General features: G+C 36.9%; 3 protein-coding genes across 5 annotated transcripts; 1 reads left to right on the top strand and 2 right to left on the bottom strand.

Annotated features, from left to right (window-relative positions):
• Positions 1 to 436: 436 nt before the first annotated feature.
• Positions 437 to 4,301, bottom strand: LOC112571677 (NADH dehydrogenase [ubiquinone] 1 alpha subcomplex assembly factor 3-like). The gene is made up of 5 exons (XM_025250865.1): positions 4,104 to 4,301; positions 3,592 to 3,784; positions 3,287 to 3,353; positions 2,874 to 2,974; positions 437 to 909 (listed from the first exon to the last, which is right to left on the bottom strand). The coding sequence occupies exons 1-5, from the start codon at positions 4,160 to 4,162 to the stop codon at positions 604 to 606; spliced, it is 726 nt and encodes a 241-aa protein (XP_025106650.1). The 5' UTR covers positions 4,163 to 4,301; the 3' UTR covers positions 437 to 603.
• A 141-nt stretch (positions 4,302 to 4,442) lies between these two features.
• Positions 4,443 to 8,023, top strand: LOC112571676 (RNA exonuclease 4-like). The gene is made up of 7 exons (XM_025250864.1): positions 4,443 to 4,971; positions 5,494 to 5,609; positions 6,075 to 6,203; positions 6,565 to 6,758; positions 7,052 to 7,140; positions 7,342 to 7,491; positions 7,797 to 8,023. Exons 1-7 carry the CDS (start codon positions 4,669 to 4,671, stop codon positions 7,932 to 7,934), a joined length of 1,119 nt encoding a protein of 372 aa, XP_025106649.1. The 5' UTR covers positions 4,443 to 4,668; the 3' UTR covers positions 7,935 to 8,023.
• Positions 8,024 to 8,253: 230 nt separating this feature from the next.
• Positions 8,254 to 22,813, bottom strand: LOC112571674 (muscle M-line assembly protein unc-89-like). 3 transcript variants are annotated; one of them, XM_025250861.1, is made up of 6 exons: positions 22,530 to 22,812; positions 21,522 to 21,757; positions 18,569 to 18,798; positions 17,020 to 17,155; positions 14,691 to 16,094; positions 8,254 to 14,202 (listed from the first exon to the last, which is right to left on the bottom strand). In XM_025250861.1, exons 2-6 carry the CDS (start codon positions 21,592 to 21,594, stop codon positions 12,860 to 12,862), a joined length of 3,186 nt encoding a protein of 1,061 aa, XP_025106646.1. In that variant the 5' UTR covers positions 21,595 to 21,757; positions 22,530 to 22,812; the 3' UTR covers positions 8,254 to 12,859. The 3 variants fall into 3 exon arrangements, with proteins under 3 accessions (XP_025106646.1, XP_025106647.1, XP_025106648.1); XM_025250862.1 differs by having other exon boundaries at positions 21,522 to 21,694; XM_025250863.1 differs by lacking the exon at positions 18,569 to 18,798 and having other exon boundaries at positions 22,530 to 22,813.
• Between the last annotated feature and the right edge of the window lie 125 nt (positions 22,814 to 22,938).

The raw sequence follows: 22,938 nt of genomic DNA, 5'->3' as shown, positions 1-22,938 counted from the left end.
ATGCTTTGAAGAAATACTCACTAGGTCACAATTTTGCTTGTAACGCTGGAGCTTTTCATAATGTTCTGCCTACACTTCGTGCGTTTTGGTAGGGATTATTTTTATTTGCGCATGAGTGTGTGTGTAGATTGTAGATTTTTTTGATTAATCTGTCTATGTATAGTGCGGCGAGCCTAGCTTTGGGCGGGGTACGACACTCACTCAAGTCTCATTATAGTCGTTTAACAGTACATACGTCAGCAATGCCATCCATGACAATGTACGCAAAGTTTAACCTCTCGAATACTCCTACCCTACACAGTAAAGAAGCAGCTGTAGATACGAGTTTAAACATGCGGCAAGCTGCTCTATTTAATTATTGTGATTCAAAATAGTTGTCAGCAGTAATCGATCGTGTTTAAAGCACCCACTCTTTTTCCATTAAAGACTTTACGAATAATAATTATATTTTTTATATTTTCCAACGTCTAAATAATGTTACAGCAGCATCCAATATTTCTCCATCCGATACCGATACCCCTTCCCTCCCCCAAGCAACACTATGAAGTCACTCAGCCTCTAGGTACATGACAGTCAAACCAAAGAACTTGCTAGTATTGTCCATCATCTCTTTTCCTTTGAATTTTCTTGATCGAGGTTTTTCTTTTCCGACTGATTTTCATTTAGTGGAAAGCCCAGTTTCGGAAGAAGCTCCTTTTTGAGGTATTCCAGTTGAGGGGCTAACTCGCCAGGGGCGTTCTCGAAGGACGACGTGTGTTCTATCCCGAAAAGTTCCTGCTGCTGTTCTAGCTGGGCGCGCACGATCAGGTCCTCGTCATTCTCCAAGTGCATATAGCTAGGCGGCACAAGAGCAGCTGCCACGACCCGTCGCTCGGCGTTGAGGAAGTTAAAAGTTGCGCATGCCTGGTCCTGGAAAGGAAACAAAGATTCCATGCGTAACAGAACGATCTAAAACTAAAATGGCGAAAGTGTATGTTAAGAACTTATATTTATAAATGATCATTTACGGTCTTGGTGTATCGTGCTGTAACTTCATAGGGCGGAGAAGGGGGGTAATCGTTTTTCATGGTTCGAGGACAAATCTTTTTTGTCCACATTGAAATTTGAAGTACTGACCATGCCAGCACACTTGAAATTTCCTGGCTCATGATTCACTTTTTCTTGCCTAATTTTGTGTTGGTAAAACTCCCTATAGTTGTACTGAAATTTGATTTAATATCTTAATCTTTCTGTCTACGTTATCCTTCATCCTGCTCAGCAATCTGTATGTATACGTATATGGTCTGCTTTAATGAGATCTTCCGACTGTTGTTGGATACGCTTAGCAGATGTTTTGCTTCACACCAGAACGTTTTAAAACAAATTCTCCTTCCGGAACAAGCAGCGGTAGGATCATACAACCACCGCAAAGATGGGGTTTGGTGTAGTCACTAAACGGTACTATAAAAATTAATGACATAGGGTTCAGCGTTATGAATTAGGGTTTGAGGTTAGAAGTTCACGTTTAGCACCTGAGGTCGTTTTATGTATAAACCCGAACCGTTCAGACCAAAAGATGGGAGGTGTTTGTTTTTCCGTCCGAGCGTTTCAAAGCACATTTTACTGCATTTGAATTTTGTCTTGTTGTGATAAAATATCAGAGATTTTTTTGGTACACTTCATTTGCATATAGTGTACAAATATTTTTTATAAGAAATTTGTCCTTCACCACCTATTTTCTCAAACTCTGCGCATCTGGGACTTTTTAACATTCATTCTCATTTTGTACATGAAAAACAAATAAAATAGTTCATACAGAATAAAACAAATAGTTTTAAACAATCTTTAAAATTTTGTCCTGTACTTTTGTGCCAGCAGCCCATTGTCATATTAGAATATTCATTGTCCAAATTAACATTCTAACTGAATTCTTTTTGATCAAAAACTTTTTCTGGGTGAAGTCTGTCAGAACCCTAATGGGAAGCTGGCCACTCCAAACCCCCTCTAGACATCTCTACAATTAAGTCCTACATAAGGGTGATAGATCTCGCAGAAAGCAGTGCCACGCCAATAAACTTCTTTTGTGTGCGACTTTACCATGTCTAACTGTTTGTGTATATAAGTGCAATGCAACATCTTCAGACATATAATAATAATAAGGCTAAATTAGGTAGCATACTTTTGTGACATTGTGGAAAATCTTCACTTCTGTCCAAAATCATGGGTAAGAACCATGGATGTGTATGATACAAGTTTGTGGTAAGAATTTTAGAAATGATTTAATGAATAACACACACCCATTAATTGCATTTGAATTAGTTTTAAATGAATAAACAAAGTGCTGAATAGTTAGAGCACTGGCATCTGAAGGCATGCTGTTAGATACTTGTGTGGCATAGCAAACTTTCCCCAGTTGACCTGGCTATTGAGAATAGGTACCTGACTCCATGGAGGATTGTGGTGGGTAAGGAAGTGAGAGAGAGAAGATGGGTACTTCCCTCACGATAAAAAGTTGGCCCTAAGAAAATTGTGGTCTCTAACACCTCCCTCCCAAACAAACAAAAGGTTAGGGGATGACATTTACCTAGGTTTAAAGGAACCAATCAAAGATTAAATACATGCATAGTCAAGATTTATTTGAAATAAATAAATTCTTTCGAAAGTTAAAAAAAATCGTATGCCCTTGTCAAAACAATCACCTATTACTGAATAAAATAATGGTCCCAAATAATAAGATAACTATTTCGTATCCTAAGAATATTCATTAGTACTTTAAAACTCCTCAAGAAATTCTCCTTCCTTTTCTCAGAGCAGTCATCAAATGATTTTGTGCCTCCCTATTTAACTGGGGACTCAGGACCAAGTTTAGGTGAACTTCTTTACATTTAACTTACCGTTGGGAGAATCTCCACATTAATCCTGTGTGAACGTAAATACTTGATGATGTTCTTGTCATATTTCGTTCCATAGTCACCTATTCCCAGGATCAAGATGTCTGTGAACATATTCATTTTTTTCTTTAAAAAATGTTAATCCTCTGATATAGATAAAAATAAAAAAAAAAACAAATTGTACTGAATAACTGAAATTTGCAAAGCAAGTCACTTAAATATCTATGCTGCTTTTAAAGGACTTTACTAAACATGATGCTATATTAAGTCTGGAAGAAGAATAAATATGACAAACTCACACACAAGCAGTTCCATTAGGAAGTCAAAGTCTACTCAAAAACATATTTGTGTACTATGGTTTGTGCTGCAAGATATAATCCCATTTAACACCATGAAAGACAAATCATAACACTTACCCAGTTTTGGTTCCAGTAAAGGAAACAGACTGAGTGACTTCTCATTGATATCTTGAGCACCGGCAATCTGAAATGTAGGTCACTATTAATATGTTTTCAATAGTTTAAAGATACATCATCGTAAAATATAAAAAATCATAAATACACAAAAATGTTTAGAATCTAGTGCGTCCTGATTTTGCTTTAAAATACTGAGCATTTCAACGTCTAATGATTATGTTTAGACTCTATATAAGTTTCCTGAAACTTACTTAAATTCACATTCATTGAATAGGCAGTAAAAAAAAAAAAGAAACTTTACTTACCCCCCAGTGCAGAATTGAACGTGGAAAGAGAATGCAGGGGCCAATGATGCGAAAACCACTGCTGAGTTTAAACCCTAACGTGCTGTAGGCCTCGACATAAATATTTTCGTCGTCTTCTTTGCTTAACATTGTAACTGATGTTGCTTTAAACTCTTCTCCGCCTGTTTCAGGATCATAGTGTCTGACACTTGCTCTGCAAAATACCACCAAAGTATGTCTTAAGATATTATTTTATTAAAAATCTGTCTACGCACAAATAAGCATAAGCTCAAGGCAACATACTGCACTGAGTCAATATGAACGCAACATATAGCCAGAGATTATTAAATAACCTTCACTCGTGACAAAAGCGGAGAGAATCGATGATGAGAAATAGAGTAAAATAATGCACCAATCAGTCATTGCACTCATACTAATTTAATTAACAATTGAAGTGGCAGACGAAATTTCTATCAGCTTAAGTTATAAGACATTTTCTGAAAATATTTTTTCACTATTTAACAAATATATACCTTAAAGCAGTGCGAACATTTCTTGTTATTAGACTACAGAATCTAGTTACGGACACCATTCTATAAACCCAATGTTCTAGTTCAATATCACTGCGAACTTTTCGAGGTTTCGGTCAATCCTGAGAGTTATCTTTCTGTTGCTTAAGCACGCCTGCAGAGTTATCTTTTCTGTGCTTTTATCTTTCTGTTCAATAGTGGTTTTTTTTATCGCTTGATCCGTAAAAGATACAAATATTTTAGGAATTAATTTGAAAAACGAATCTATGGCCTAAAGTTTTACTACGATATCAGCATTATTAAAAGTGGAGAAGGACGTTACTAAGAGTAGTCTCCCATCGTGGTACGGCAGTAACATGTGTCAATGTGATGGACAACACTAGTATTTCAAGCAACAATTTAGTTTTGATTCTGAGGAAAAATACAGTAAAAGTTTACCGATGTAAAACACTGGAAAATTCCATATTTAGTATATGGTTTAAAAAAAAACATCCGCGAGAAAGGGAATTAAAATTGCACAAAGCTGTCAACGATTTCGTGGTAAAACAGATCTTGCAAGGCGACGATAATGTCAACGGGAAAGAATAAATCAACGCCGAAGGAAGTTATGAGAATGAAAAACAGCTTGAAACTTGCGAAGACAATAAAAACTTCTGAACTAGATTCAAAACAGTGTGGTAAAAGAAGTAAAACATTACACAAGGAAAAAGACACGAAAGCAAACAAGAATGTAAATCAAGCCACCGCACCTTTAACTAGTTTAACAAAGTCAAAACAGGACCTTCATGACAGTAAGTTGAGTTTAGCATCTAAAACGTTACCACCAACGAGGCCAGAGGATTTCTCCTCCAACTGGAAGAAAATGCAGAGCGTGAGTATCAAACATAGGACACTCTTTTTTTGGGCGATTCCTACATATATCGCTTCTCAGGAAATATAGGCTTGTTTACATTCAGCATTCTTTTCATAATTATCTGGTTACTATGCGTTCTGAGTACAACATGTTGACAGGATTAACAATACATGTGTATGTATTATGCTAGCATAACAATTGTTGTATTTACACCTGAATAGACCAGTTCTGTAAATTTTAAAGCAGCATCTTCAGTTACTTTAGCTTACTCACCTTAAGCAAGAATAGTATGTAAGCTGGTGAGAGATGGTACATTATTTATCATTCTACTACTTGTTCTTGAGTTTCCCATGTTGAATCAGGGCAGCAACTTACCCTCACACCATAACTATGACCATTGGAGTGAATGAGTAAACTGCTGTCTTTACCTATGTACGTGAATGCAGAAAACTATTATATTATTATGATTATTATTACTACTGATACTGATGCAATATGATTTGATGATTTATCAGTTATATGTGCATTTTAAATATTCAGATACTGCAACCTAAAGGGAAAAGAACAGGCCCACCACCAAGAAAAAAGAGAAAGTTAGAGATCTCTCAAAAAAGAGACAGTACTGGTATAAAACAGAATGGAACTGAAGTACCAAGGTAAATCAAGTATATATTTAACACCTATTTACTTTTTTAGTTGAAATAACAACAGTTGAAGTGCTTTTTTGTGGAATATGGTATGTCTTTCTGATTATGTGCAATGGTTAGTGCATGTCATCAATACAGGGAAGATTGGCTGAGTTCAGGTCTTGTCTCGATTATTCTTTTATTTCTCTGTATGCAGTATCTGTTTATAGGGCTGGCTACTTTGCTGTGATATAGCCTTAGTTGCTGGCTTGGTGTAAGCACCCCCACCCCACACACAAACCCATTGTACAGAAATTGGTGAAAATATTTTCATGTAGACATTTTAGCCTTACATGAAATGCACCAGCATTTGTATACCCTGGTAAATTTGTGTATGTGAAGAAAGGGATAACTTGTGCAGCTCAATTACACCTTTAAAAGGATGACAATGGTGGCACAGTTGGTTTAATCAGTTACTTCTGTTTTCTTTTACAGTGATGAGATCTGGTTTGATGATGTTGATGATATTCTCATAGAGAAGAGGCCAGTTACACCTGCAGTGTCTCAAAACTCAGATAAAGCACAAAATCATAATCCTTTGGTTTTTCCAAATGGGTTAACAGAGTAAGTTTGCACACAATTTACTTTAACGAGTATACTTCATGTCTAAAAGTCATCTGCTTGCTGAAAGGTTATGTTGTGTCACTTAGTATAGCGTCTAATTTGTAGCTTCTTAACTGTCTTAATTTTATGTGCACTTATATTTGCTAAGTCAAGATTACCACAGATGTCCAGACATTTAAATCAGATTTATAGTATACTGATATGCATGAAAATGATGTATTTTACAGTATTGGTGTAGCAATGTAACAATAGAATAATTGTCTTTTTTCTTCTAAAAGGTGAAATTGTAGGATTTTGTTTTAGAAAGTTTACTTTGGAGTTGTTGAACACATGCATTTATGTTGGTATATTCACACAACAGAGCAACAAAGGCACTGGCCATGGACTGTGAAATGGTTGGTGTAGGCAGAAATGGAGAAGAAAGTGTTTTGGCCCGTGTCTCCTTAGTCAATCAGCATGGCAACTGCATCTACGATAAGTTCGTCAAAGCTCGTGAGAAAGTCACTGATTACCGCACCCATGTCAGTGGTGTACGGCCTGACAATCTTGAAGATGGTGAGATCATGAGTGCATCTTCAGAGCATGCAAACATCCCAGACTGCATCCTAGTTTATTGCCTAGATTTTAAAAAAAAGTATGGTTTGATTGCAGAAAATATTTTAGTTGTCTTTGTGAATAATATAGACCTGAAAGTGTTTATAGGTTTCAAATTGTGTTATGTAATCTTCCTATTACAGCAAGTGGAACAAACTAGGGATTTAGAAGTTTTTAGATAATCTACAGTCAGCCATTGCTGTAGCGAACTTTGCGTCAGAGGTGTATAATCTTCCTGTTATTTTAAATTCTAGGTGAAGATTTCCATACAGTGCAGAAGGAAGTCAGTGACTTGCTAGAGGGGCATATTCTTGTTGGACATGCTATTCATAATGATTTAAAGGCAAGTTACTATAATTTAATGTTCTTTTATTTATTCATTCTACATTTTGTTTGACTGGTCTATAATTAAGGTGAAATTCTAGTGAATGTTGAATGATTGTGTATGTGTAAATAATACTTTGTAGCAATTGTTGCTTAAAAAATAATACATGTAATGCAAGTAAATTATGTGATTAATGGAACAAGATTTCCTTGCTTTCAGGTCTTGTTTTTGGACCACCCTCGTCGAGATATCCGAGACACATCACGATATAAGCCATTTCGACAGCTGATGGGAGGCAGAACCCCATCTCTGAAGAAACTTACATCAGCTTTATTAGGAGTGGCTGTGCAAGAAGGAGAACATAATTCTGTAAGTAAGCTTGTCTTTTCACAGGTAGAGTGGTTTGTGAATTATTTACAGTATAGCTTAGATCGAAAGTTTTTTTTAATTGACACATGCCTTTTTTTTTCTTATTTTCATTTTAAGTCTTCAATGCCTAGCAGTTTTGTAATACTTTTTTTTCTTAAAATTTCCTCCGTCTCTAGTTATTTTGAAAATCCTCACCCTTTATTAAATACTGAACTTGGATTCGCTTGACCTTTTATTTTTATTATCAGTGTGCTTCCAGTATGTTGTCAGTAAATTTTTCTCCTTTCTTTTAAAAAAAAAATTAGATTCAGGATGCTCAGGCTGCGATGAGACTGTATACAATGTATAGAAAACGGTGGGAACAAGAACTGAAGAAAGGCCGCAAATATACAAAAACAAAATTGAAGTCAAAACAGAAAAAGAAGGTCTTATTTAGTATTTAAAGCTGCTGCTGCTCTCGTAATTGTGCATGTGTACTTGCATTTAATGGTTGTGCATGTGTGAGAATAAAGTTGGTTGACAAAAGCGGTTACATTTGTGGTTGAATGACCTGTTTGAATACTTGTGAGTGTAAAGAAAGGAGAGGATGTTTGTGGGTTGGGTTTTTTGGGGGGGGGAGGAACAGTGGGACAGAAGGATTTATCTTGTTAATATTGAGGAGGGATGTAGAATAATCTGTCAACATCAAAGTGGTAAATAGATATGTATATCTACTAAATATGTATAAGTTGAAAGCATTTTATGCCAAACAAAGTCACAATACAAATTTAGAATTTTATTTATTCTAAAGTTCAAAATAGAGTGTACAAGATAAAGTGTAACTGGAAACGCATCATTACATGGATATAAAAACTAAACTGTACACTACTTAAGAACAAAATCAGGAAACAAAACTTTACTATTACAACTATATACACAAGCACACAAAATGAGAGGGCATGATCCTGCACTTTACAAAAGTACCTAGATGTTGGGATTCTTTAAGTTATAGTGTTCTGGTAAAAGAAAACATGGGTGTTTGAAGTTGATCAAGCATATAAAAAGATAATTCTTTTAACCACAAGACATACATTCATTGCTGACTATAATACTTTGTCAGTGAATGACTAACCACTCTGGCAAGAAGGCTTCTTACAAGATGAGTTACCTGTTTGCAGTCCTGAAGGCTTTTAGTGTGCATGATGTTAACATATGAGACTAAAATCTAAAATTTTAAATTAACAGATGTAGGGGTAATCAGTCTCATTAGACAGGGCTTGGATTAAAAAAAAATCTCCATGAAGATTCAAATGAATAATAAAAAAAAAAAAAGAAAAATCTTGTCATTAGTTAATGAGTCACTGTTTAAAAAAAAAAACCCACAATCATCTCTTAAACAAGTGGACAGTCAAGCTTAAAACAAAACAAAACATGCAATTTATGGACTTCTTTTCTAAAGCCTAAAAAGAGGCTAATACTTTTGTTACAAGCAAGTTATAGTAACCTGCAGCTCTTAAAGCATTGAGCTATGTACATATGAAATGCCATTCTACATGAAAATGATTGCCACCAACATATTTGCCCAATCCTTATAAGTCGGCCCTGTGCTGTACTAGGGGTGAATAGGAAGAAAAAGAATCTTTTTAAGTGGCAGTGGTAACTATGTTTATATTAACTGTGAGATCCAAAATGATTTCTGTGTCTGACAAGGAGCATAGGGCTGCAACAAGACACCCCAATACTATCAAGCTAATTACAAAGCTTTATTCGCGTATTTTAGGATAAAACTGAATGTACATGCATTTTAATTTCTGGTATTACAGATCCTACTATGGGGTATCTAGATGGGAGGCAAAATGTACATTTTTATGTTTGCCAAAGTAACATTTAAATCAAAGAAAGTCAGAAGCATAAAACAAATTAGACAGCAACATTTCTTGACATAACCATATAGTCTTTGTCATGAAACTGAGCCATAAATATTTTACTCAAAATATCAAGGCTTGGATTGTGTGTTGATGCCTCTGAAAAGTTTTACAGAGACCCAGATTAAACAAAAATATACAACTTCATAAGTATTGTGATCTCAATTTCTTTTGTACATGCACATGCAAACGCATACATATTCCATACTAATCTCTAGCCTACTTGAGCAGGTATAAATACAATTTCTGCAATGTAATCATATATATATATACATCAGACATGCCATTCAGTGTCTTTTTTGTTTTATTTATATGCTAACCTACAATTCTATTTTGCAATTATCAACTATAAAAGTTAAGTAGGTAAAGCAAAAAGATTTTAACCACTCATCCATTTGTGACAAAATTTATACATGATGGTTTAAAGTGGAGATACCCATTCCTTACAGTCTCACTACCCCCACTCCCCCTGAAAAAAGGTAAAAAATTCTAACAGAAATCAAACTGAAAGTCTATGTAATGTCTAGCCATAAAAGGAATTGTCCCAGCCCAATCTGCATCAATACAATCTGAAAAGTTCATATTAGCATTCATATTTTAGTCTGGACAAACATGCACATCATCTGATCACTGTTCTTAAGAAAATTGAACTGATGCATGTTTGCAAATCAAAGCCCGCTGTGATCTTTAACACAAACATGACAATAATGGTCATGAATTGTTCATTTCATATTTTGTTCAAAGGCAGTCTTGAAAGTGATTCATCGTTGTTTGGAATGAGCTCAGAGTACGAGCCTACAAGTTCAGGCTAAAAATTCTGCATTTCTGTAACTATAACGTGAAGTACTTTCATATAACACTGTTAAATTTATTCCTGCCTTTTTGTTTGGTGACAATACACAAACCATTCTCAGAATTTGTTTCTACTAATATGCCAGCTCTGGGCATTTAAAAATTCTCAGTCAAAAACCTAATGTAAAAGCTGCATTCACTATTAAAAAAGCAAAATCATCAGACATACATTAACTCCCAGAGTATTGACTAGAACAGCAACACCCTGTGAAAAAGACCTTTGTGAACAAAGTGGTGGATGTGAAAGAATGAAATCAAAGATCGAACTGGATTTCTTCCCAAAACAGAAGAAACAGTTTAAAAACTGCCAAGCATAACATTTATGACACCCAACAACACATTATGATCAAATAACCATTAATAAGCCATTACAGACAAGCACAAGCCCTGACTCCAGACATTATTACGACCCCTGAACTGTATAAAATGTCTATTGATATGACAACTCCACATTTCTGGACTTTACAGCAATAATCTTTGCGAAATACCTTTAACTGAATTCTAGATATGTATTACCACAATGAATGCTTTGGTCCAGGATTAAGTTTGATAGGTCAGAGAAGCTCTTTCACAGAATGACTTCTTCATGAAAATTTTCCTTGAAATTTTGAAACATACTTCCAGAGATCCTCAATATCTTTCCTTGCTAAGGTTAGTAGCATAATCTTAAAATGACTTTAAAACTCCGAATTTAAACAGAGTTGAATGCATGTCCAAGTGCAAAATAACTATGATTATATCATTTTGACAGGTTACTTCCAAAACTCTGTATTTTTCTAAATGTTACTAAAGATCCTGCCTAGCAAACATGATTGGTTGCTAGTTCTTGATCTTTTAACAGCATTCAGTGACATTACTAGTGTTGTGATGATGAACAAACTGGCTTATGTGAAAGTTTTATTTGCATCCTTTTGGTCATAGCAAGACATATTTGGAGAAAATAATGTTTCATTAGGCTATACACATGATACACTGAATGGTCATAAGATTGTGCCAATGAATTAACCTAATAATGCAAAACCATCTCTAGGTCTATAAAAATCTACTGAAGCTGCTAATGAGTTCCCAGTGAAACAAAATATAAAAAAAATCACAAACATGCAAAAAATAGTTTTTGTAATGTGCATACAGATGGATCTATGTTCTGATTAAAGTAGTGCATGATAAAACCTCCCTCAATGTAGCATTTAACAAAATGCACAAGTAAAGAGAGGCATAAGCAGCCCTCATCTCCTCCTTTGAAGAATGGAATGCTAAAAAACTCTGTCCATGGCTCCAAACCTTTAAATCACAAGGTAGACAGCTGACGACCAACATGGGGCCCATCACTTGTCCAAACAAAAATAGATTCCATTGGATCTTTACCCCAAAGGTCTACAAAGCCTCTATCAACAATGAGTATTATCTTGGGTGTGTCCCTCTGAGAGTTTGTTGGAAATCACCAGTAAGTGGACATTGCATATGTGGAAGAAAGGAAGGCTCCTGGGAAGAGAGAATACCTGAGAAATCTGCCACTGATGCTAATAAGAAATGAATGTAGTCATCTTAGAGCTAACCAAAGTAGACTTAGCTCGTACTTTTTTCTTTGAAACTTCTGAATGTCTTGTGATATGGAACACTACGGTTGATGCAGCAGCAGTCTTAATAACAGGTTATTAACTAAATGCAGAAAAAGAATTGCAATGTACAGTTTCTCTTCATGAAACCAAAGCCATAAAATAAAAAATGAGAATGCAATAGGCACAAAATAAAAACACAACTCTCTCCATCATGAAAATGAGATCACCAGATACTCTAGGTAGTATGCAGGAACAAGAAATAAAGGATCAAATGAGGCAGCAAAGGCACTAATCAGATCAGTCTTTCTTTAAACAGCAAACACTATCTTTTGCTATGCTGAGCACCATGACCAAGGTCATTTGCTTTAGCAGTCTTTCAGTATACTCTATTGGTTTCCCAGCGAATGAAAAATAAAATTTTTAAAAATCAGCCTAGATATCCATATCTTTCTCGAAGTGTCTCTGAAACTTTTGCAAAGAAAACAGATTTGCTAAATGTATGGTTTTCATTTTGGCAACAAGAGTCAAATGGATTGAACTTTTATTGTTCATTGGATGAATTCCTTTAACTAGGTTTTAGTCTTCTGATCTAGATACATGTTCAATGCGGAATTATAATTGTGTTGGCTTTCATGCAAATGTGTATGCCCACAGACTGTGCTTACATATGCATTCCTTCTTCTGGTCAGTCTACAAAGGCCATCAGTCTAAATGATCACAAGATGTAAAAGATTTTCGCTATTAACATGTTTTACACTCAACTCTCTAGTGGAAGAAATCTGCAGGCATAGCTGTCAACATGCAAGATCTGCTTATGTGAAGTTGGAAGCAGTGTTGAAGGATCAACAGCCTGCACCTGTTGAAGCAGCAGACATCTTCAGAAACTTTGCTCCGTGAAAAAAAAATGAGGCTGCAAAAAGCTGGGACCTTTAAACTGTATCAGAGCTGCCTATGGCACAGGCAAATGAAAGCCATCACCAGCATTCATTTATTCTATGCAGCACTTGCATTCAATATTCCAGATGTTGGAAGTTGGGACAGAAAGTTTAAAGTTTAAACATTACTTTCTGATGGCGGGGAATCACTACCCTGGCTAGCAAACGAAATGTTCTGCCGCCTTTCAGTCATCTCCTTCAAGGTATCCCAAGAAGATCTGGAAGGTAGCCCTGCTTGATGCGATGCTTCACTAGGAGCTCTGCCTGAGTGTGGGACACTCCTCTCAGATCCTGCATAGTAATCAGATGCAGAAGCAGAAAATGCAGGTGGAGGTTGAGTCTGCACAGTATTGAAACTATAAGAGCTGTAGGGATTGTTTGGAGCAGGATTACTGAAGACAGACCCTGCTACCGATCCTGTTTCAAAAGAGTCGGCCACTGCACCAGACTCTGCCCCCGTCATTCTGCACAGCTGTTCCCACTTGGATCCTTTAGGTTGTGCTGCTAGGTTGGGAACAGTGGAACTGGCACCTTGTGGTGCCATACCATAACTGGGCACGACAACATTCCCATAGACAGAATGCATCCCTGGTTGTGATGGGGGAGGCATCATAACTGGGGGCTGACCTGTGGCCAGATGAGGTGGGTACACCATGGAATAGGGAGGTGGGTAGATTTGTGTTGGGTGCATGGGATGCCCTAGAATTGCCGGATTGATGGACTGTGCAGCAGTGCTGTTTGTAATCACTGAGGACTGATCAGTCATCCCACCATCTACCTCATTTCCAGAATCTGTTCCCTGAGCTGTTGACTTGCGAGGTTTCACTTTGGGTTTTGGTTTAGTCTCGGGCCTCTTGGTCTCCTGTTGACCTGAAAGTGCTGTCTTTTTTTCTGTTTCATTTTTTGGCTTTTTAGGCTTCCCAGAATTTGATGATGCAGAGTTCTTCCTCTCTCTTGGCTTTGAAATGCCAGATGTGGATGATGCAGAGTTCTTCCTCTCTCTTGGCTTTGAAATGCCAGATGTGGATGACGTGGAATTCTTCCTCTCTCGGTGCTTGGTTAAACCAGACATTGATGAAGCTGAACCTTTGCGCTCGTGTGATTTTGCTGTCTGGGTTGTCGAGGAATGGACGCTTTTAGGTTTGGTTCGTTTGACCACTGTCTTCTTACCTGGAGTCACATTTGCAAACCCTTTGCCAGTCTGTGTGGCACACTCCCGCAGTGTCTGGGTTGAGCGGGTGGCATGGTTACGCATTTCAGATTCTAAGTCGCCGAGTGACTTAAAGGCTCGGTCCCGCCGTGAAAGCCGTCGCTCACTGAACCGGTCAGATTCCGGGTAGTCCATGTCATCATAAGCAACTGATGCCACAGACTCACTTATAGAGCTTCTGCGCCTGCGTCTTCCATACAGTGATGATCGAGAAGCGTAGAGGGAGTTCTTGGATCCAGTTCTGCGTAAAGCTATAGGAGACATGGGGAAAAAATGGATTGACCAGTTTAATATTAACATTTGATATCATATTTCTTATCGCTCCTCCTCAAATAATCTTCAACTAACACATTTAGACATATCTGTACAACTGTAACATATAAACTGTTTTAAATATGCTTCCATGAAAAAGGGACAAACAAATTACCAAGACAATGCTATTTCTAGAAATGCCTGTTACTTTTTTCCTTTTTTTGGTCTTTGGCTTAAATTTTAAGGTGTTCAATTAATGCTTTTTGCTCAGAATATAACTAAAAAGATGTTAATTGAGCAATATGTTTTCTAGATCAGCATATTTGAAGTACAAAAATGTTATGCTAATTTAATGGTATTTAAGGAAGTGCATCTTTATTTATATTTTACAACAAAATTAAAATCTCAGATTTAAGGAGAAAAAACTCTTAACTTTGCAGTAACTTAGAAAGCACTCAATAAACAAAACACATAATGCTGTACTTACGATTGTAATTGCTTTCAACATCACTGTCTTCGTAATCATCAGCTGTCACCTCAGGCACCTTATAATTTGGGACACCTGAACGCCCCAAGGATTCAAGCTCATCTAAAACACTTCCAGTGCTGCGAGATCGTCCCATCCTGGGGGACTTGGTGTTTGTCTTTTTTCGAGTGTTTGTAGCCTTTTTGAATCGTCCCTCAGGCTCTAGATTTGGGCCAGCTCTGCCATCTGGTGGTTGGCTGAATTTCTCAGCCTTATTTGTCCTTGGTCCACCAGGATCTTGACTTGTATTAGTCTTGGAGTCATGCTTGGAGGGTTTCTCTGGTTTACTTTGCTTTGGGAAGTCTTCTTTGGCTTTCACTTCTCTTCCTAATTCATAAGCTGATTGCACTCCCTTTGGATTTTTTTCTTCAGGTGTCTTTCTGGCACGATCTGGCCGCAAAGTGTGCTGGGTGTCCTTGATGCGAATTGGCACAATTTCACTAGGTGAGGGTGGATCAGGGTGTGGGTTGACCTTTCTGATGCCAATGTCACCATCTTCAATGTTATTCTGAAGCTGAACAATATCTGAAGTGGAAGAAGAAGGACGAGGAGCCCGACGAATTGCGGCAGTGTTTTGGGAGCGAGTCTGTGCTCTTGGTGACATTGGCACAGGTGGCAAAGGAGGTGGCTTGGGTACACTGCGACCTTTGGGGCGGTCATCCTCACTAAGCTGAGTGTCAAAGGATGTGTTCCATGAACCAGATGCTGCCGATTCACTTCCAGTTTCATTTGTCACGCTGCTCTGGGAAATTCGCTGAGCTCTCTCTTCTGCATCGGCTTCATTAAAATGGAATGAGGCACGGAAACGTGGATTGTTATGCAGGGCACTCAGCAAAGAGGAACTTTGTGATCCATTATCTTTCTCCTCTGATCTAACAACAGATTCCTCTTTCTTCCCTGCTGGCTGACTTTGCCAGCCTTGACCCTGAGTGCCACGACGCATTCTGTCATTTTCAGAATTTAAGGCAGCTGTCTTTGAAGGACTTTTGTTTAATTGACGGATGATATCAGGCTCTTTGTCCTTAGTTTCAGATTCTGATTCAGACTGGTCACGAGGGTCCATGCCTCTGTTGCTCTGAGACATAAGAAGCTTTTTTTTGGAACTTGGAGTATCATCATCATACACATCCACCCTCTGTTTCGGATCTTTGACATCGTAGCCATAACTGTGAGCTGGAGAAACTGTGTACGAGAGGCCCCCTGTTTGTTCACTCTCTGCTCGTGCTCGTAAATATCTCTTCTTTTTGCGGTAGCAACACACAATCATGATGATAACTATGACTAAGAACCCAATAATTCCACCAACGATACCAACAATCAAGCCAATTGCAACTGGGCTTTCATCTTGGACCAGAGTATTATCTTCTGCAAAATTGAAATCAATGGAAAAAAATTAGTTCAGAAGCAATCCTGAAATTAAAACAAAAGTTTGATTTAGAATAGTTTAGATGTGCAAGAATTCATGTCCATATGCATTAGTCATGTGCTACAAAAAGAGTGAAAATCTCTTACATCTAAAACTTTATAAATCATAGGGAACCCGACATTGAAAAGGAATGTATCACTCATAGTGAATGATGTCTCTAGGGAAGATCTCACTGTCTCTTATGTCATTTTTAATATGTTTATACTCGCCCGAATGCTATACTGGATTTTGTCAATTAATTAGGAACAGTATTTTTTCTTTCTTCTCTAAAATGCCATGCATTACTCTATGGCTATCAAAAACTAAGGTATCAACACTACTTTGTATTTTATAGTAGACGAGTAGTGGTCAGGTTTAACTCAAGAAACAGCGTAGCTGTGGTTCTGAGTACATTATATGACGCTTTCCCACAACCATCATAATAAAAATGTGGTGTCTCAGATTACTTTTTGGTCATTGTGTTACCAGATATACACTAATACTTTAATTCATTAAGGCTAGTTGTCTAATATCATTTACATTTAGGCATGCAAAAATTGGAGGTTTCAAAAGGATTGGTTTTCTTTCCCACACAGGCCATGACTGGGCAAGAAACATTCTAGAGGGAAGCAACTAAGTTGCGCTAATTTAGCCATGATTTTTTTTCTTATTATAATCTCTCTTCAACTGCAAAGACCTGCAAGTATTTGGGCTTCTGTTTTCTTTGAAGACTAGTAACAACTCATATGATGCTTTTCTACACGTTTCTCTAGTCTTATTCTGCATCTTCCAGCAAAGTGCACACAATGTTGACACCTTGCACTGTGAGGAGTAAATGTCTGCATCACCAAGTATTAATCTGCATATGAGCATAAGCTTGCTTACTTCTGTATGCTCTGATTGTGAGTGCAAAGTAGTAGTCTTTATCATCAACGGTTCTTTTTGTTAGTGCCACTGTAGCCAAACCATTATCAGCTGTCATGGGGTTTGGCTGACTATCTTTGCATCCAAGAGTGTATGTCTGGAAAATAAAAATGAAACTAATTAAAATTTTGTCCTTAACGCTCTAGTTCAGTGGTTCACAAAGGATTTCGGACCAAGGACCATTTCATTAAAGTAAAAAATACGGCGGACCACCAAGGCCTAAAATCACTCTGTACGGTGAATTTCAAATTTAAATTGCCACATTTGTTTCATTACAATTCAAAACTAAATATACTTCTGGGTAGCTGATGACGTGGTTAAATGACACAATGCTCATGCTGTGACATAAAGACTGAGTTGGTAAGCAAGTGTTTTATGTGAATGAGCAGTTAGGCATCGATAAAATTAAAACTCATGTGAATCAATACTAGAATAATTACATATCTGGTGATTTAAACATTATTTTACTGACACATGATGACTGTCAGCCGCGGACCATCTGACGTGGGCAGCCCACAAGTGGTCCGCTGACCACACTTTGAGAACCACTGCTCTAGTTTATATATTATGATGTATAATGAAATATTGGATAGTCAAAAAAACTCAGGAAGTATTTTTCTCTGTTTTCCTAAAGGCATTTATTTATATAAAGAACAATCATGATATTTAGCATATTTTATACGATAACCTTTTACCATCTTTTAGTGAACTTCATAATTCCTTGTTCAAAGAAGGACCTGTCTTTATCAGCGAAAAACTGAAGAAAATAATGATTTACAGCCTCATTTTAACTGAATGATATACACAAGGAGTTTTGAAGAGAGCAAAACAAGTCGAAATCTGATGGCGCTAGGTTAAGCTCGTATGGTGGGTGTAGCAACACATTCCATCCTAGCTCCAATAACTTTTGATGGGTTATCAAACTTGTGTGAAGCTCACTCTTTATGATTAGTGAATGCTGTAGGTTTCTGGATGATGGATTCATTCAAACAGTCCTGAAGAATGTTGGTTGGTTGGTTTCAGTTTATCCTGTGCCAGCAACTAAGGATATCATGGCAGGAATGCACAAAGAAACAAAGTTCAGGTAAAAGTAATGACCATTTGGTGATCACATGGTTGTGTGCTGTTACAGCCCTCATTTACAACCTGACACTTAGAGCTCTGGGCCAGTTCCAAACTCCTCTCTCTTGCTGCCTTACCTTCTACAGACTCTATGGAGTCAGGTACCTATTCCACAACTGAATCAACCTGGGGGGAAAGTATGCTGCATCTCACGGGTATTGAACTGGGTATTGTGGTTCAGGTTTGGAAATGATTGTCCTAACTGCTCCAACCAATAAGCTCTCATCTTCTCCATAGCATATTTACAGAATCTTTGAAGTCAGGTAAGACTTCAAAATACTGTAAGGATAAGAAATATTGAGGTGTTTCATTACAGTTTCCTCTTAAAATAGTCCCACCCGAGTTATTTAGATAATAATTTTTAAAAAAACCAAAAAAACCAACGTACATTAGCTCCACTGAGTTCAACTCTGAGAGTTATGTCACAGTCAGAAAGAGTGAAACTATCGAATCGGACATCCATTACTGCTCCAGAGTCCTGTGGTTTGAAGCGGTAGGTGCAGCTCAAAATATCCGAATCCCCACCAACAGGATTGCGGCTGTTAATATTGACAACGTTGCCTGTGGGTATAAGAAGGTAGCCTCCAAGGTAGCAATCACTCCTTGAGTCCATGAAGTCTGGAAATAAACACATTTCAGGCAATCGTTTTTATATGCAACTTACCCCATGCCAGTAAAAGCTTTCTGGCTTAGCTTCTATCTTTCGCAGTAGCAGATGAAGATTATTTTCTCTTTCTGATCCTCATTTCTGGTGAAATTGCACTAACTCTTCCAATATGACATGCCCTCTGCTATTTTAGCCTATATATTATTACTTACAATATATATTGAGATTAGCAGCTCAATATTTTTAGCTGTCTCCAAGGTAAAAAGCAAGGGAGAGGAGATGGGCACCGCCTTCATGTAAAGCTGGCCCTGAGAAAACTGAGGTACCTCCCCCCTTCACCAACTACCTGAAAAGGTTAGGGGATGACCTTTACCTTTTTAGGGTAAAAAGCATCCCCTACCCCTATCTTTACATTTTGCTTTGCATTAGTGTTTTGTCACCTCGACCTCAAGGAAAATAATCCAGCTTCAGAAAGAGGATGATGCAAGGTTAATCTAACCAGCACATGGATTATGTCCACAACACATAAGGCCAAAAAAATATTACCTCCTCCTGCCTCAAATAAATCACTTAAAATTACACAAAAAACAATTACACTCATGAATCAATATGAAGTTAAATGCAAACAAGAGATGATATTCTGGTACTTTGATATGTCTCCTTCATTTAAAAAAAAATTGTGCAAAAGTTCTTATAGAAAGAATTGTTACAAGAGGTTGTCTCTAATTACAGCTGAGGTGCAAAACTTCATATGCAATATTTTACAAGACAATTACTCCTTGTCAGAATCTCTGATCCTACAGTTCTCACCTTTAGGCAGCTCTCTCCTCAGAACTTCAAGCCACCCATCCCTCTAGGCCCTTTTATCTACTGTTTAAATGGCTGTCATTGATATTTTATCTTCTTCTACCATCCCCACCCCAAACGAGCTTATGAACTTCTTGGATTTAATTAAAACAGGGTATTGTTTTACAATTGATAAGATAAAGTTGCTGTGGAAGATATCAGATGCTATTTTATGATGCTAAATGCAACATGTCCATACAACACAAATAGATGATGTAGCAGTTACGCAAAAATCAACCTGATGCTAAAGCTGATAAATCCGTCAAAACAGATGCATTCAAATTTGCTTCATTAATTCATAATAACAGATCTCCTCAAATTTGAAATAAAAGATTTGAGGACATTATTTCTTGATCTATATATATATATGCAACTGCACATATTTTATAAAACATTTACTCACAGTAAACAATGTTATTATGATTATTACAATTAACACTACAACATTCTACTGCAGCTATCACTTTTCTTTTTTCCAAAAACCTCTCATAAAGTGCTTTGGAATAATCTTTGTCTAACGAGCCTTCTTAAGGTAACTGCATAAAATCTGCAGTTGGGAACAGAGGCTTTAAATATTCATCATATTCTGCGCTAAAGCTAGTTTACAAAAAATGTAAATTACCTAATTATCTATGTGAACTTCATATCACCTGAGTGTGTAAAGTCCCTAACAAAAGGCAAACTGCTGGATTTTACTTGTGTACTAGACTTTCTTTCTGAACGTTTGCAGTCCCAATGAATCTTCTCATGCTACTGAGAACTAGTTTATAATTACCTAAGTCAAATTTCTTATTGTCAGCAATTTTTTTTATCAGTCTGCCAATCTTTCCCTGTAAGAGAATTCATGGTCTGTACTTGCAATAATTCTTTTATTTACAAATATATAAAAACTGCACAGTGGAGTTAAGGTAAAGGTCATTCCTTAAACTTTTTCAAGTTGATGGGTGGTGAGGTGAGGTGTAGAAGACCTCAATTTTCTCTGCACCATGTGAGGGCGATGCTCATCTCCTCTCCCTTGCTGCCCTAGCTTCCCCAACCCTCTATGGAGTGAGGTTCCCACTCCTGCCAGTGGAGAGTTTTCTGTACTACAAGTGTATAGAAACAACGTGCCTCTCAGTTTGGATGCTAGCACTCCAACTACTCAACTTTTCACACAACTTGAAGGGAGACAACATTGCCACATTCATACACAAGTATTATTTCCCTTCAGCAACATCTGCATGCTCTGGTGCTCCACTATGGTAGATTATCAATTACTGAACAAATAAGTGACAAAGTGTCTAAGCACATGCACACAAATACATACTAATATGTCAATTTTTAAATTATTTTTCTGCATAATTTTTACAGCCTTTTTATGGTAAGGAAACAAAGTTGATCTATTGAGTATTTTCTTCAAATACTTTAACTATTTGTTTCAGAGTTTTGCACCAGAAATATGATCACAATTAAAAGTTTATGGTATTTCTATTGCAACCCCAGTAATGGATAAATACCCCCCCCCCCCCCGAAAAAAAAAAAGCAAACAAACCAACCTGATTATGAGAAACGGAATGAACATTTAAAAAAAAAAAGTCATTTTAATAAATTGCACATTCAAGAAAAACAATTTCCATAAGTTTATTAAAACAGGAAATTAAGCTCTTTAACTTAATTTCCTAAAGTTAAGTTAGAGAGCTTAATTTTGTGTTAAAATAAGTTTAAGATGCAGGAATGTGAAACGATTACAAAAGTTGCAAAAATCTTGTGATTTTTTTTTAGAAGATTACCATTTGTGGACTGACCTCATCCTAATGTGACATCTAATTGCTACAGACAATACACATGTGACATGTGACATGTTGCTATCAAAAAGCATCTTTAAATAAAGACTGAAAATAAGACTTACAACTACTCTTGGCGATCTGCCCTTCTGTCCAATGAAAACATAAAAACAAATGAAGACACAGCAAGAGAAGCATCTTGAATGGATTGGTAGATTGCTGAGGACTTTGTGCTCTTGCTATGCTGAGCTGTGATTGTTTATAGTTTGTTCACATTGCCTCCTGTTTGTAATCCAGTCTGAAGCAATTTATTCCACAGTTGTCTAAGGCCATTGCTGGTTTAACTGCAGAATGGTTAACTCTGCAATTGTATAAATACATTTTTTTTCAGCCATTGGTAACATCACCTTCAGATAATTAAGCCTTTGTTAGAATTAAAGAGCTTGATCTTACCCTTCGTTCTCTTTATTAATGTTATTGATACTGTAACTATCACACACACAATTATCTGAGGATACAAAATGCGGTTTGTGTATGAAATACGCAAAAATATTTCTATCGAAACAAAAGCAGTTGTTTTTTTTAATTACTTAAAATGCTGTTTTTTTCTGATTAAATATGAACACGTGTGCATAACGTTCAACAAACATGCGTATAAAATTATTGTTTAAACCATAAAATTAAATATCATGAACCGTCTAGTTTCATAATAGGTAAAGGGCTAAAAGTTCAAAAATTCAACATGTAATAATTTTGTAAACGATGTCATCGAAGAATTCCCTAGACAGCTTAGTAAAATCTGGTAAAAAGTCAACAAATTTAATCGTTCCATTTGAAAATCCACAGTATTTCTGTATTTATAGAAAATAAATAGATATTTATTGAAATCAGCTTTGAAATCAAAGTAAAATAACAGTGCAAAGATGAAAGAATTCCCATCGATTTACGGAAGTCTTCATTTCCTGATTTTCGACGCGTTCACTTTTGGGTACCTACAAAGTACATGCACCCCTCAAATTAAAGTCATATAAACAAATAAATTCCAACATCAATAGTGTAAGAAGATGGCACACTGATCTGTCGTCCCTCACTGACAAGTTAAAATTATGCAGCAAACCCTTACAAATACTCACCACTTTGCTAGTCCCAGGTGTCGTCTGTCCCATTTCGGCTGTGACGCCATCTTGCAAGCGAGCTTGTCGTACCTGTCGCTGTGCTAAATTTAGAAAAACTGAGACACCGTCTCAGGTGTGCAGAGGTGATTTGGGATGTGATCGTAACGGCATCGAAATTAACGATCGCCTTTTGGCAGACTGAATTGTGTGAAATAGTTTTTAAAGTGATTGCTTCCGAACGTCACATATACCCGAGACATAGCCGTTGGTGCGAAGTCACAAACGGGTACAGGTGTACCTGAGACATACCTGGTGACTCGATCGTATTATCGATTTTGTATTTGTTAGTGTGTAAATCGGTATTATTTTATGTCTGGGCGAACGAGTCTCGATCTCTTAGGGAAAAAAAATCATAATTGCTAATATT

The sequence above is a fragment of the Pomacea canaliculata genome, linkage group LG9, assembly GCF_003073045.1.
Source record: "Pomacea canaliculata isolate SZHN2017 linkage group LG9, ASM307304v1, whole genome shotgun sequence".
In the NCBI taxonomy this organism is placed as follows: Eukaryota; Metazoa; Mollusca; class Gastropoda; order Architaenioglossa; family Ampullariidae; genus Pomacea; species Pomacea canaliculata.
This window is presented reverse-complemented; position numbering and strand designations above follow the sequence as displayed.

Bases quoted from the DNA above. Each gene is read 5' to 3' on its own strand.
- LOC112571674 (XM_025250861.1), bottom strand. From the start codon at position 21,594: ATGCTTCTCTTGCTGTGTCTTCATTTGTTTTTATGTTTTCATTGGACA. The intron at 17,156-18,568 runs GTACGTTGGTTT...TTTATTTTCCAG, and splicing joins TTGAACTCAGTGGAGCTAAT to ACATACACTCTTGGATGCAA. The intron at 14,203-14,690 runs GTAAGTACAGCA...TGTCTCCTATAG, and splicing joins TGTTGAAAGCAATTACAATC to CTTTACGCAGAACTGGATCC.
- LOC112571676 (XM_025250864.1), top strand. From the start codon at position 4,669: ATGTCAACGGGAAAGAATAAATCAACGCCGAAGGAAGTTATGAGAATG. The intron at 6,759-7,051 runs GTGAGATCATGA...TTTAAATTCTAG, and splicing joins GCCTGACAATCTTGAAGATG to GTGAAGATTTCCATACAGTG. The intron at 7,141-7,341 runs GCAAGTTACTAT...CCTTGCTTTCAG, and splicing joins CTATTCATAATGATTTAAAG to GTCTTGTTTTTGGACCACCC.
- LOC112571677 (XM_025250865.1), bottom strand. From the start codon at position 4,162: ATGGTGTCCGTAACTAGATTCTGTAGTCTAATAACAAGAAATGTTCGC. The intron at 3,785-4,103 runs GTATATATTTGT...GGTATTTTGCAG, and splicing joins AATGTTCGCACTGCTTTAAG to AGCAAGTGTCAGACACTATG. The intron at 910-2,873 runs GTAAGTTAAATG...TTTCCTTTCCAG, and splicing joins ATGTGGAGATTCTCCCAACG to GACCAGGCATGCGCAACTTT.